Here is a 14064-nt window from a genome sequence, read left to right as displayed (position 1 = left end):
ACGCAAAAGTATTTAGTAAAGGCATGTTTTTCGTTATGGTCATGGATAAACACATGAATGTCATAGAATACAATGAGATCTGTATAAAAAGGGTTGTTAAATTAATATTTTCCAATTGTTGTGCAAGGCCGCCTTAGATAAATACAAAGTCATTTGTTTTATCTTTATTACTCGTATATTAGTCTGACAGGTGGTACTGACATAAAAAGCATTATTATTTTAAAACTCATATATCTCGTTATATATTGTATCAAAATTTTGCACAGAACAAAAGTTATCGGTAAGATCTTTGTAGCAACTTTTGTTATGTAACATCCTAAAAATCAATAATAAGCTAGATAATCAATTTATTTACTTCAGGCCTCCTTATAACCCCCATTTTAAGAGAGTATTTTGAATAACATTACGCCTAAAATCTAAGTGGGAACTACCTTACCTTACATACCAATTTTCATAGAAATCGGTTCAGCCATTTTTTGAGTGAAAAGGTAACAAATACATAGATATACAAACGAAAATTAAAAAAATGCGATTTTCTGTCTCAGAATAGTTAATTATACTCGTTTACACAAATTATTTTTGCAAAAGCGATAATTACCAGAAAATTTTTGGTTATAATTTTATTATTAGTAGAGATATTGTTATACATTTCTAATGAACCCATGAACTTAGAATGTTTAGGAAGATATAGAACCCTGCAAAAAGAAGATTCTATACCTCAAAAATACTGGAGTGCAAGAGGACTAAGGACTTCGTTGACAAATGTCTAGGCATTTGAACGACAACATATTTTTATTACTGATGGAAGGAGCATCTTATTTTAAAAAGCTAGCTGCGAACTTTGCTACGAGATGTGGATCTCTTCCATGGCAGTGTTTCTTCCCTGCTCACTGTCATATAGAATTTATGTTTTAAATGTAAAAAAAGCAGTGGTCATGTGTTATTGGAGAGAACTTACATTGTTACCTGGTGATGTGAATTTTTGAGAGGCATGATGCAGAAGGATTTTTCTACTGTTGTATGGCTGGATGAAACACAGTTGAATGACAGCCACACTCTAAGTAAAGGTGGGACAGATGACACACTGGAAAGTACGATGACAGTACCTATTGGAAAGGAGGGGAGAATTATTGTACTGCATTCAGAAACATCAAAAGGGTTAGTTGAAAACTGCCTTCATGTTTTTAGATAACAAAAACTGTCGACTACCATGAGGAGATGAACATATAAAATTCGAAGAATGGTTCGAAAGGTGCTTATTGAAGTACATAGAGAGACCGTTGGCAGTAGTAATGGACAATGTTCCACATCATTCCATGACTATGGCCAGTAGAAAGGAATCACCCATTGGTTTGCCTCACACAAAATATCTGTCAACAAGCACATGAAGAAAGCATAACTCCTACATTTAGCAGCACAACACAAACCACAGTGTCCAAAGTATGTAGCGGACGAAGTGATGAAGAAATACGGTCATAATGTTAGCCAGTTGCCACTATACCATTGTCACTTCAATTGTATTGAAATCATATGGGCCAAATTAAAAAACATGTTGCTACAAGCAATGTTCGTTGTACAGTGAAAGAAGTGGAAAAACTATTACTAGATGATGTGGAAAATGTCAGTTCAGAAGACTTGAATAAAGTAGTGAACCGCATGGAACATGTTATAAAAGAAGCATGGGAAATGGAGGGATTAATTGAAAACTGTGTGAAAGAGATTAACATTTCTCTTAGTGATAGTGAGAGTTGTGTGGACAGTGGCAGTATATCGGACATCAGCGCCATATGTTCATTACAATAGGGAACACTTCTCCATGAAGCATTATTGGCTGATTATGTGTGGTGCACGAAGAGTTTTAAATTTATTAGCATGAAATCCTGATTACGGTTTGTATTATATATATATCACTTGCACATTATGTACCATATTCACATTCATTCTTCATTTATTATTATTATATTATTATTATTATTATTATTATTATTATTATTATTATTATTATTGATCTAGATTCATTTTCCGGGCTGAGAGGCTGTGGTCTGATGGTTGGTTTTCTACCAGATGTTTTGTCTGCAACTGCGGCAGACGTCTTCAGTGGAGTGGTATCTGAGGTCGCAAAACTCTTCTCGGCGTACCTGAGGCAACTGATCCTGTGGCTGGTTGTGCGGGCATATTTATAGTGCAACTAGCGGACCGAGGCCTGTTGTCGCTGCAGTCCGCGCCGCTTTGTTCACTGCTCCTGTTCTGGGTTCCGTCCTTCTGTTGTAGTGGCTTATCTGTTCTATGTAGGACCGAGTACCAACATTTGTTTACCTTTACGCCTTCTTCCTTGCGATTAAAGTTGTTGTCATGTTTATAGATTTCGATTGCTTCTCTATGTAGATGGGAGAAGAAGTGTGTCGTCGTGCTCAAGATGTCCATGTCCTTAAATCGTATATTGTGATCGCCCTCTTGATAGGCATGTGCTGCCACTGCCGATTTGTCGATATGTCCTAGGCGGCAATTCCTATTGTGTTCTGTCAGTCTCGTCCTGACGCTCCGCTGTGTAGTACCGATGTAGACCTTCCCACACGAACATGGAATCCTGTAAACTCCGGCAGACAGCAGCTTATCTCGTTTGTCCTTGGATGACCTCAGCATGCTCTGGATTTGCTTACTCGGCAGGAAGGTCGTTTCCACTTCATGTCGTTTCAGTACCCTGCTGATACAGTCTGTCACATTCTTTAAATACGGTAGGAAGACCGTGCCCTTCTTAGTCGCTCATTCTTGTGACCACATAGATGGTGTTACTGTGGGTCGTATGGCTCTCTTTATCTCCGGCCTTGAGTAGCCATTTGCCATGAGTGCTGTCGATACATGGCTCAGCTCCTGTTGGATGTGTTGTGGCTCGGCTACCCGCCTGGCCCTGTTGATCAGAGTTTTCATTGGCCATGATGGGCCACAGGATCAGTTTCCTCAGGTATGCCGAGAAGAGTTTTGCGACCTCGGATACCACTCCACTGAAGATGTCTGCCGCAGTTGCAGACGAAACATCTGGTAGAAAACCAACCAACAGACCACGGCCTCTCAGCCCGGAAAATGAATCTAGATCTATAGACTCCGGCCGTGAAAGCCTACACTACAAGATTATTATTATTATTTATATTAGTCCAGTCAAAGAGTACTGCATGATACAAATTTATGAATTTACGAGTTCATATCAGCTGCTCAGTTTCAACACAACAGGCAGGCTGCATAATCAGCCACACTGCACAGCTTCACAATGTTGTTCCTCTTCTATGTCTGAGAGAGAGAACTGTCAATATCCTTCTAGTTTTGTATAGTCTGTATACAGGAAAATCGTTGTTCAAGAAAACCAAGAATCTTGGTTACCAGCATAGGCTTTCTTTTTTTTCTGGCAAACCGAAGGATTGTCTTCATAGTCACATGTAATATTTCTACCACTTGTTGATATGTAACACAAATTTGTTACTTTGAAGTTTACTATAAACATCATGTCCACTCCAGTAATTGAAGAATAATCGGAAATGGAATAGAAAAAAGTCTGTATTTTACTCTTTCTTCGTGAACAAAATACAGAATTACTTTGACCGAAGATTGCCCTTTGTAATGTTTCAGTTGTTTACAATATAGGCTCTTCCACTAATTTAATATTAATCTGTCATGAAATAATGAAAATTGTATGTCTTCAAAAAAATACAAGATCATATTGCATAAAATGTAATCATATTGGTGTAAAGGTATTCGGTATTTTCCTTAGCTGTAAACATTATACTGATACAGTAAAACCTCATTTTAACATTCCCCTTTTAAGGAGTGATTTCGAAAGTCCTGGGAGAACTACCATAAGATAATGTAATTGATTCCTCCTTTAAAGAAAATTCTTCTAAGAAGAATACATTTGAATGTATTTGCTAATACATAACTTGTTTTAGAAAAATTCCCACCTATTCTAAATGTTTGTAATCAATCTTTTTTACAAGGTATAATCATACCAGTGTGGCACTAGCAATAGTACTGGTATATGCGATATTTATTAGATACAGTAGTATACATTTTATATCTGAATTGAAAGTAAGTTTGTAGAAAGTTGTTGTGTGTTCAAATTGTAAATTTAATTACAATACTTAAACAATATTATTGTTGTGAAAATATATTGTGTGTTTGAGAAAGTTTATTGTTAATGTGTTTGCTAATACCAAATTTAATGGGTATATGAGGGGCAGTCAAATGAAAATGAGTCAGATGCCAAAAAGTATAATAGAACCTTTATTGCCTCAAAAGTAATCTTCAAAACTGTTTATACATTTTTCCCACTGCGAGACAAGACGATCAATCCCATTACTGAAAAAGCTTGTGGGCTGTCTACTGAACCAGTTCTTTACCCAGTCACACACGTTTTCGTCCAATGCAAAAAGAAATCCATGAATGTCTTTCTTCAGCTCTCCAAAGATGTGAAAATCGCATGGGAAATGATCTGGGCTGTAGGGGAGTGGGGGGGGGTGTTGAAGCATTTCCCAACCAAATGTTTGAATTGTATTTCTCACGGAGTTGGCAGTATGTGGGCGGGCATTATCATGAAGAATAACGCTGTTCAATAGCATTCCAGGGCATTTAGACTTAATGGCATGGCTAGTTTCTGTAAAGTTTCTTCATAACACTGTACATTGATTTTGACCTCATGCTCGAGAAATTCAACAAGAGAGACCCCCTAGAATCGAAGAAGAATGTCAACATGATTTTTGCCGGGATTTGTGTGTATTGCTTTGAACTTTTTCTGTGGAGGAGAATTCATGTGTTTTCATTCTTGACTCTGCTGTTTGCTCTCCGGTTCAAATTAGCGGTAGCATGATTTGTCCCCAGTGACAATACGGGACAGAAATGCATACTCTTCCTCGTTCCTCGTGGTATCATTGCAAGTAACTCAGTGAAGCAACCATTCTGTTGGTTTTTTGTTCCTCCGTCAACTGATGTGGAACCCATTGCATGCAGATTTTCAATAATGCAGGTGCTTCGTAGCAATGACATGTATGGAACCGTGACTTATTCCCACCATACAACGAAGTTCTTCCACAGTGATCTGTCGATTTCCCAATATCAGACCATCACCTCAGCAATAACAGCAGGAGTAATGGCACGATGAGCCTGTCCTGGGTGACCATTGTCTTGCAGTGACATGCATCCCTCTTGGAATCTCTTGTGCCATTCCAGTACACGCGAACATGACATGCTGTGTTGGCCATAAACAGCAGACATGTGATGATGGATTTCTCGTCCTCTTACTCCTTTAGCAGTAAAAAATCGCACTAGATCTTGCTGTTCTTCTTTACCTGCCTCCATTAGTGATGCTGGACGAACACACGTATCTCTAACCTCACTTCCAGCAGTATAAACAAACGACTAGTGTGTAAACAGAGGTTGTAACTGTGCTTTCGCGAGTCACTACCAGATGTCAGTTCAGCAATCAAATTGCAGTGGTACCAACTTACCCGCCATGAGATATACGGATGATTACCCATTTTCATTTGACTGCCCCTCATATATTCAGAATTAGATTATATATTTATTAAACCTCCATTGTTATACGGAAGCAAAGCACTTACTACATCTGCAACATGGTTGCAAGAATTAGAAACTGTCCAAGATCAAAGAATAATCACTGGACAGTAAGTCATGCAAATTATTACAGAAAATGATCCTATTTTATATGAAAATAAAAAACAAATGGATTAAAATACTACATCTATTCCAAAAAAATTGTTAACACCACGATCCTCACTTGAATACATTTATTTGGAATATAATCTTGAACTGTCGTAAAATATAAAGAAAAAGGAATATGAATACAGAAATAATGAAATTGCAAGCATTAGAAACTATAGATATCCAAAATCATAGTGGTTACACATTTACACACATGAATCTCTGCAGCAAAATAATATTGCTGGAGGGGATATTTATTGTGATATTTTTTTCTTCACCTTACAGCAGGAAAACACACTACACACTACGATTGTGAATTAGAAGCTATTGATACCAGTGTACATTAATTAATTTACAGAACAAATTCATTTTTCAAAGTAGCATGTTTTGTGATTCAAAATATGCAATTCAGGCTAATGTTTCAGTAACAGAGTGAGAGAAATCTATACCAAAATTATGTTTCTACAAAAACAGACAAAATAGTTGCTTCACAGTGGACACCTTCTTGTGTATTGAAAGGAATTGAAAATGCAGACTTTTTTTTACAAGGAAAGGAACCATAATCCAATAAAGATTTCATTCTGAAATTTTGCATTATTCAGAAACCACGGACTAGGATTCAACAGATGCTGAAAATAACATCGAAACTAGTCATTCGGATACAATGACATCATTATTTAAAATGTTAACACAGTGAAGTCGTTATTTATTAATTTAAATAACTTAATAGCTAATCAGTGATTAAATGATAATGATAGTGACAATAAATCTCTTTGCAAATTTTTAAAACTATAAATTTGATTCCTAATTCTCCAAGAAGAACAGTAGGGGCCGTCTTCAGACTAGTAATTGGATATGATTGTTTGGCAGCGCATCCCTTTAGAATTGGAATTTATATGTCACCAGAATGTATTCTCTGCAGAGAAGAAGATTCAGCTATGAACTTGCAGCAGATACTAAACTACAACATTTCAAATAAAAGTGTCAATAACATCACATATACTAGGGAGGATTGGAAAGTAACGCACAACAATTTCTTTATAATATATTATTTTGGTTAGGATGTTCAAAGTTGGCAGTTAGCCTAGTTAGTTTGAATCTTGCACTACAGACAGCAATGGCTTGAGTAGGTGTCACCCTGGCGGAACGAGCGGTAACTACTGAGTGAAGATGGAATGTATGCTAGCATCGTCTACTTGTGAAGAACAGTGAAGTGTAGTCCGTTTTTTCTGAGCAAAACAAAAAAGCTCAAGTGAAATCCTCAGGGAAATGTTGAAGGTGTATGATGCTGATTGTCTGGACCATAGCAACATCTCCAGGTGGTGCAGATTCTTCGAAGAGGTCCAAGTAAATCTTACTGACAAAGCACGTTCCGGCCAACCAATGACCGCTGCAACTCCACCCAATGCCAGAGGCATTAAGGTGGCAGTCATCCACCCTACAGTCCAGACCTCACACTGTCTGAGTTTCGCCTCTTTGGCCCAATGAAAAAAGTCCTAGGTGGCTAATGCTTTGGTTCGGATGAAGAAGTGAAATCAGTCATGTACAAGTGGTTATACGCCCAGAAAAGGAAGTTTTATGAACAAGATGTACTGAATCTGGTGTCACGATGGGGGAAATGTGTTCAGAGACTTGGTTCCTATGTTGAAAAATAGGTAAAACCTGTAGCTTTTTTCTGATTATTTCGTTTTGCTTACCTATTAAATACATTGCCACACAAAGTTGTTGTGTATTACTTTTTGATCCCCCCCTCATATTTACTGACATATCAGAAAACAAATGGAGAACTCCAATGTTCTGAGCATTTGATTAATTAATTCATTTAATGGGTATGAAGAAACTGTAAATATAAAATAGTTAAATGGTCTAAGGATGTTTCAATTTCTGCTTTTAGCGCTTCCTTGCTTACATTAAGTGAAAACTCCCTTTTAAGAAAAATAACATTTAAGGAAAAATAATTAGTTCCATAGAGATTTGTTGAAAAGGGGTTTTATTATATTTTCTGTGTCATAGATTACTAATTAGTAGTATTTTGATAAAGATCTTTACCATTATATGTAACTTTTTTAGGAGGAGATCGAGAAGTTTAATCCATTAGATGAATATTGGACAGGCAATTAGTGAGGTGTGGAGCCTCGGCCAAGTAAGTATGACAAGAGTTATATAATCATTCAATATTGAAGTTGGTAATTGAAAATCATCCTTTTTATCTCTACATACACGTCCACATACGCACGCGCGCACACACACACATAGAGGAGGATAGACAAAACACAATTTTCAGGTGCTAGCCCCTTTTTCTTCAGGAGCCATCATCACATTTTAAACCATTCGAGCTAAGATAAGGATACATTTACCAAAATATATTAAACAATGTTATAATTAATTAATAGAACACATTACACAATCGAACTTCTTAAGACTGCTTTTGTTAACATTATATATTAGTGAGATAGAAGAAATTGAAGTCTCGAAAGAATTTGAACTCAGAAAACTCAGGTGCCACCTACAAGGTTTTTGGTGCCATAGGGTGACCTGGTGCCGGGATTTGCCTACCCCTGTGCATGTATATATGTATATATTTTAACTTTCTACCTTCCTTGAGTGTAGAAAGATAAAATGTACACACACACACACACACACACACACACACACACACACACACACACACACACACACACACACACACACACACACTATATATATAGGGTGTTTCATAATTCCTATTACAAACTTCTAGGGGTTGTAGAGGGGACTAAATAGATAAAGTTTTGTTTGGGAACCCATGTCCGGAAATGTATAATTTCGATGCAAAATAAGTTTGAAGATCGATTCGATTTAAAATCTCCCGCTTCACGGTACGCAACAAGATGGGCTGAGGGCGACTTCTGCAGTCCCCTGATATCGTGTGTCTTCTGTTTATAATCAGTTCTACGAAGTCGGCTTTCACATGATTGTGATTCAGTCATTGAGCAGTACAGGACGAGCAGAAGATATCAGGGGACTGCTGTCTCATCCTGTACTGCTCAATGACTGAATCACAACACACAGCATCCGATGGCTGCTTATACTGCCTGCTTATTCAGTGGTCAAACATAACATGAATAGGAAAAAATTGCCACTAGATCAGCGGAAGACAGTTTCAGACTGTGTGACGTTCGTGGAGGAAGAGCACATCCCTCATTTCGTGTGATGTCAGGTGAGAGCATCGTAATGCAAAGTTGCCTACATAAACGGCGTTTCTTTGAGTTAAGAGAAGAAATAGCATTATTCATGACTAGTCTAAATCAGCCTGTCCCCGAGTTGCAAGAAAAAACCTGAATTTGTGACTTGGCTTTCCATGAGGATTTAATAGATCAGTTAAATGATTTAAATACCTTACTTCAGGGCAAGGATCTCATCATAACAGATATATATTATAAAGTTGAAGCGTTGGAATTGTCATTGGCTCTATGGATAAATCAACTGCTGGCTGGAAACTGTGCATTTTTCAAAATTATCGCAAGTGCGTGATCCGGACATTAGTCTTTCATAAGAATATACTCAAATTCTACAAGATCTTCTTCGCCAGTTGAGTCGAAGTTTCAAGATGTAGAACCGTTTCTACTATATTTCAGCTCTTTGCAACCCCTTATTCCCCAGATGTCAAAGATGTTCCTAGCAGGTACCAATTGGAACTGTTAAATTTACAATGTGACGATTTGTTGAAGGACAAATATAAACACAAGGACTTGGTTGACTTTAACAGGAATTTCTACCAAGCCAAATTCCCGTGATTGTATGCATTTGCTGCACAGGTATTATGTATGTTTGGTTCGTATGGTTGTATGCGAACAATTTTTTCTGTTATGAAACTTGCTAAATCTAAATCAAGAAGTATCTTGTCAGATCACAACCTAACATACAGTCTTAATTATATATTGCCCAGACATTGTGTTCCAATATTGATAAATTAGTTAAAGAAAAAAGAAACAAAAAATGCAGAAAAAATGTCAACATAATTAATCATTCTGTGCCATCTTCCAAATTACAGAGAAAAGAAAATGTAGTTTGTATGTATTTTTTCATAAAATACAGCAAAGGTTTCATTATTTCTAATTATTTTTAAACACGTTGTGTGATTGCAGTCATTGTAAATAAAGAATATCTTGACGTACAAATGAACGTGCATAATAAAAACTTGTATTATTTTAGTATATATTTGTTTCGCCAAATTAACTGAAATGAAATACTACGTGACTATTAGATACAGGAAAGTGTCCAGCATATGAGACTGTCTTTGCTACAGATTGATTTTCGCATAATAGAGCAGAAATTGAATTATTTATAATCAGTACACAAGATGTGCAATTGAGTTAACATTACCATTGGGATATCCAGGCATTAAACTGTGTTATGAACGCAGATCACTTTTATTTATCGCCTATATCACGGCTACCTGCACGCCTCTCCACCCTCCCTGCAAACTGCTGACCACATTTCACAGACCCTGCACAGATGTCGAATGCGAGACGGCAGAGCGGAGAGAGGTGATGTCACAGTGCTGTATCCTGTCCTGGTCTGCACTAGATGGTAGCTCCTAACAGCCTTTGAAGTCGCTTGTGGACATAGGTCTTATGCTTTAAATTTGTATTGTGTAATTAAAATATTACTTTGTTTTGCAACTCTAATAGCATCGTTAATCCATTATATTTCTTGCTCTTGAAACAAAAGGAAATACAACTAGACGTGCATAAACAAAATTTAAAATATGAAAGCCAATGAGCTGGTCAGTTATAAAACTCGTATGTGGCAGAATTAAGAACAGTTTTCAAACTAAACTTGCAAATTAACTACTAGGAGGACATTTTATGGGACTTGTAAGGTTAATTAAATATTTTTGTTTTTAAAAAAACTGCAGGAGACCATGATCTGTTCATGTGCTGCCAGTTTTTGGTGATTTACAAATAAATGTATGAACTTTTCAGTTAGGGACTCTTCCAACTAAGCAGTTCAATAAAAAAAAAATGAATGAGTGCCCCAGAAAATTACAGCTTCAGTACTTTCCAAAAAAGGGGTTTGTTCAAACAAGAAAACTGGACAACTTTTTTTGTGTAGAACTTTCTACATTACTAAGTCATGGTTTCACGAATTTATTCACAAGATTTCTAACACAAGTTTCTGATGATTATTATTTGTAACCCACTTCATTATGTCACACTGACACAAAGTAGGTAGAACAACGTTTTTTTTATAGTTTGAAGCACACATACAGATGAGCTGGTTGGTGCTGCACCTACCATTGGAATTTGGATATACACTATTTCAGTGAAAGCATTGTTAAAATGGTCTTATGAGCAGGTAGTAAAAGCAGCCATCGGGTGCGTTTGAGCAGGTGGCAGGTGAAACTAAAACTGTAAAATTACAATCAATATTTCACATGTGTACACACCCCATATATGAATTGCTTCATAAAGAAAGGGCATCAGTCCACTTTAGCTAAGTTGTGGGAGATGTCCGAACCGATGCCCTTCCTTTACAAAATGCTCACATTCCAATCACAATATAACAATGAAGGAAACGTTGAACTGACTTCCTTTCTTGATAAAACGATGCGTTGAACATTCAAGATGAGAAATTCAATGTTAATTCAATTTCGAAAAAAATGTGACTGATGCCCTTTCTTTATGAAGCAATTCCTATTTAATCTTGTTTGTAAAAGCTATTCCTACACTTATAACACAAACTGAAACTTGTACATGAAAAAATTATTTGAAAAATGATCCCCAAAACATAGACATTGATTATAGTGAAAACTTGGAACTGTTCACACTTCCTTGAATTATCAAATAACCTGAACTTGACAAACATAAATGGCTCTCCATTCCTGATTCCCGATAAAGGAACTCCGAAGAACAATGCTGGACAACCAACAACTGATTAATTGATGTTTTGTAATTTTCTAGTATATTCGTGTTTAGTGTTTTCCAGTGGTGGCTTCTCAAAGGAGTTGCAGGTTTGTACACTCCCCAGTAATGTTCCTAATCTTCCGGCTTTGTTACTATTAAAAATGTAATTTTATTTTACAATTTTAATTCATGACTGTCTGCAGCTGGCATCTTGTTTTGTATGTCTGCAGGAGCCTCCGAGCCTCTTGGTTTGCAAAGATGTTGAAAACCTAGGAAAGGTAGTTTATAGAGATGTTCGGCTAATGCGGGGACAGGGGGGTTAGAGGCGTGGTCTATTGCTTTCCTCATTGAGAACGGTTTGTCGCACTCCCTGGCATGGACATCAACGTCAGTGCAGAAGAAACTAAATTCACTGGGAAAGTATCTGTTTCAACTAGACATTTGTCCGAAGTAATGAGCATGAAAAATGTATTCATTCGGCTTGTGCAACGAACAGTCGCATATTTCGCATATTACTCTCTCAATCTACATGCACACAAATGGCACAATACATAAAGGAGCTTGTATTTTTCTTTAAAGTTCTAAGAGTTATCGTTCTGACAATAAGTGCTGCTAACTCCCGACAGTCTACGAAAGCTGCATTTGAATTTTATGAACGAAAACGTTGCACTTGGTACTTGGTAGCATTCTGATGACGATTCTATACTCAAATGTTTTTCATGAGGGTAAATTGCAATATAGAGAGTTCCGCCCACAACCGTTCCACTTTTGGACTTTCTGTATAAATAGGTATGCTTGTATTTAGTAATTTTACTTATTAATTGGATATAAATTAGCTTTATATGTATACGCCCTCAGGTATACACGGTTTTAAACTTTGAAGTATGTTTAACTTCTCTTGGATATCCATTGTGCACCACCATATTTTCAAATCACGAGCCGCCACTGGTGTTTCCTGAATCAATTATTTTTACTCCAATAATGTCTGTGTTTTTCTCTGTTCCAGGTAAACTGAAAATTTTTCTCAGGAAGCAAGACTAATTTTGTACTTGATAGCAAATGAGAGAATATGTGTGAGAAAAATTAATACCACAGGAACATAGTGGCAAGTGAAGCGAATGATATAAGCGTGAGTTTTTAGTTGCATATTATGTTTAGAATGTTATGCTGTTTAGAGTTTCGGGTTGTTAATATTAATTAGCACTGAGAGGAAATATTGTTTAAGGAAATAATGTGCAGAATTCGTTTGAATAATTTAAAATTGAACTGACATAATCTCATATGTATGTAAGAAGAGTTGATTTTTAATTCATACTCCCTGTTTGTATTTGATTTGAGTATCTTGTTCTTCATTCTTCAATAAATTGATAGCAGTAGTGTTATATTTTTATAATAAACAAAAACATAGTAAAATATATATAGTTTTCATTAAACCCATGTATTTTTTAAGATAGTAAATACACTTAAATTATTTCCGTTTTTCCCTTTATTATATTTATTAAACTCTACTATTATCCTTGCCACATAAGAATGCATGCGACTGTGAGTATGCCATAGCAACAAAGTAGTCACGTGCTCCATAAGAACCAATCATATTCAGTCCAACTTCTATTCTTCCACTGGAAAGTTCACTCGTGCAGCGGTTTATTCTATTGTTTTTCTATTTTCCTATTATATTATAGTTAGTTTTGTGTTAAGTTATGACAGTATCATACTGTTAGTGTTATGCAGTAATAGTTTAATGGTGGCTGAAGGAAATTTCAAGAGAGAAGTCCTGAAAAGTCAAACGAGGAGGCTTGTGTGCCATGTGGCAGAAACTGGTCTACCAGTGATCAACATTGCCAAGTGTCCAGAAGAACAGCAGCCTGTAGTATCAGTATTCGGACTGTGTAGCAGATTGCAGGTGAAGTGGATAAGAGTGATGAATATTCCGGTATTGTCAAATTCTTATCCCGGCAATTAAGCAAAATGAGAGAAAATATGTCTCCAATTTAGATGATTTCGACAAAAATGTATTGGGGCGCAAGATATTTTAAAGGTATGAGACAGTAAATATCCAGCTGCAGAGAAAACGATGATGGAAGGACTCGGTCTGAATAATGAATATAATGGATATGGGATTCAGGTATCAGAAATGCAATGACAGAAGAAAGTTTTTAGTGGAATGAATCATATCACAGCTGCTCAAGTCAAGTTTTTCAGGACAGTGCATACCATTTGACAGAATAATAATGTGCAGATTACTACGTCACACTACTTTTGACCAATAAAACGGTACGAAAGGACGTCTTTCAACCAATCATGGCTGCTTATCGCACAATTTTATCGCGTCCCTAGCATTTGTTTAATTTTATCGCATCCCTAGCATTTGTTTATTTTTATCACTACCCTAGCATTTGTTTCTTTGTTTGCCAACATTTCAAACTGGACTGGTCTGAACGTCAAAAAACAGAAAATTACAAACCACTCC

The 14064-nt window shown here is 36.5% G+C and overlaps 1 protein-coding gene across 3 annotated transcripts in view; it reads left to right on the top strand.

Moving 5' to 3' along the window:
* LOC138715434 (tudor domain-containing protein 5-like) overlaps positions 1-13596 on the top strand; it is a 136814-nt gene extending 123218 nt beyond the window's left edge. For 2 of the 3 annotated variants that reach the window (XM_069848336.1, XM_069848334.1), the window contains 2 exons: positions 7777-7849; positions 12601-13596. Coding sequence is in view for 1 of the 3 variants with exons in the window: in XM_069848335.1 (XP_069704436.1) it covers positions 7777-7827 (51 nt within the window). In the remaining 2 variants the exon portion in view is untranslated. The remainder of the gene's footprint in view (positions 1-7776; positions 7850-12600) is intronic. The other variant, XM_069848335.1, reaches the window with a different exon arrangement.
* The last annotated feature ends 468 nt before the right edge of the window (positions 13597-14064 follow it).

The sequence above is a fragment of the Periplaneta americana genome, chromosome 15, assembly GCF_040183065.1.
Source record: "Periplaneta americana isolate PAMFEO1 chromosome 15, P.americana_PAMFEO1_priV1, whole genome shotgun sequence".
Taxonomy (NCBI): Eukaryota; Metazoa; Arthropoda; class Insecta; order Blattodea; family Blattidae; genus Periplaneta; species Periplaneta americana.
The sequence above is the reverse complement of the archived record's forward strand: the minus strand, read 5'-3'. Positions and strand labels throughout refer to the sequence as shown.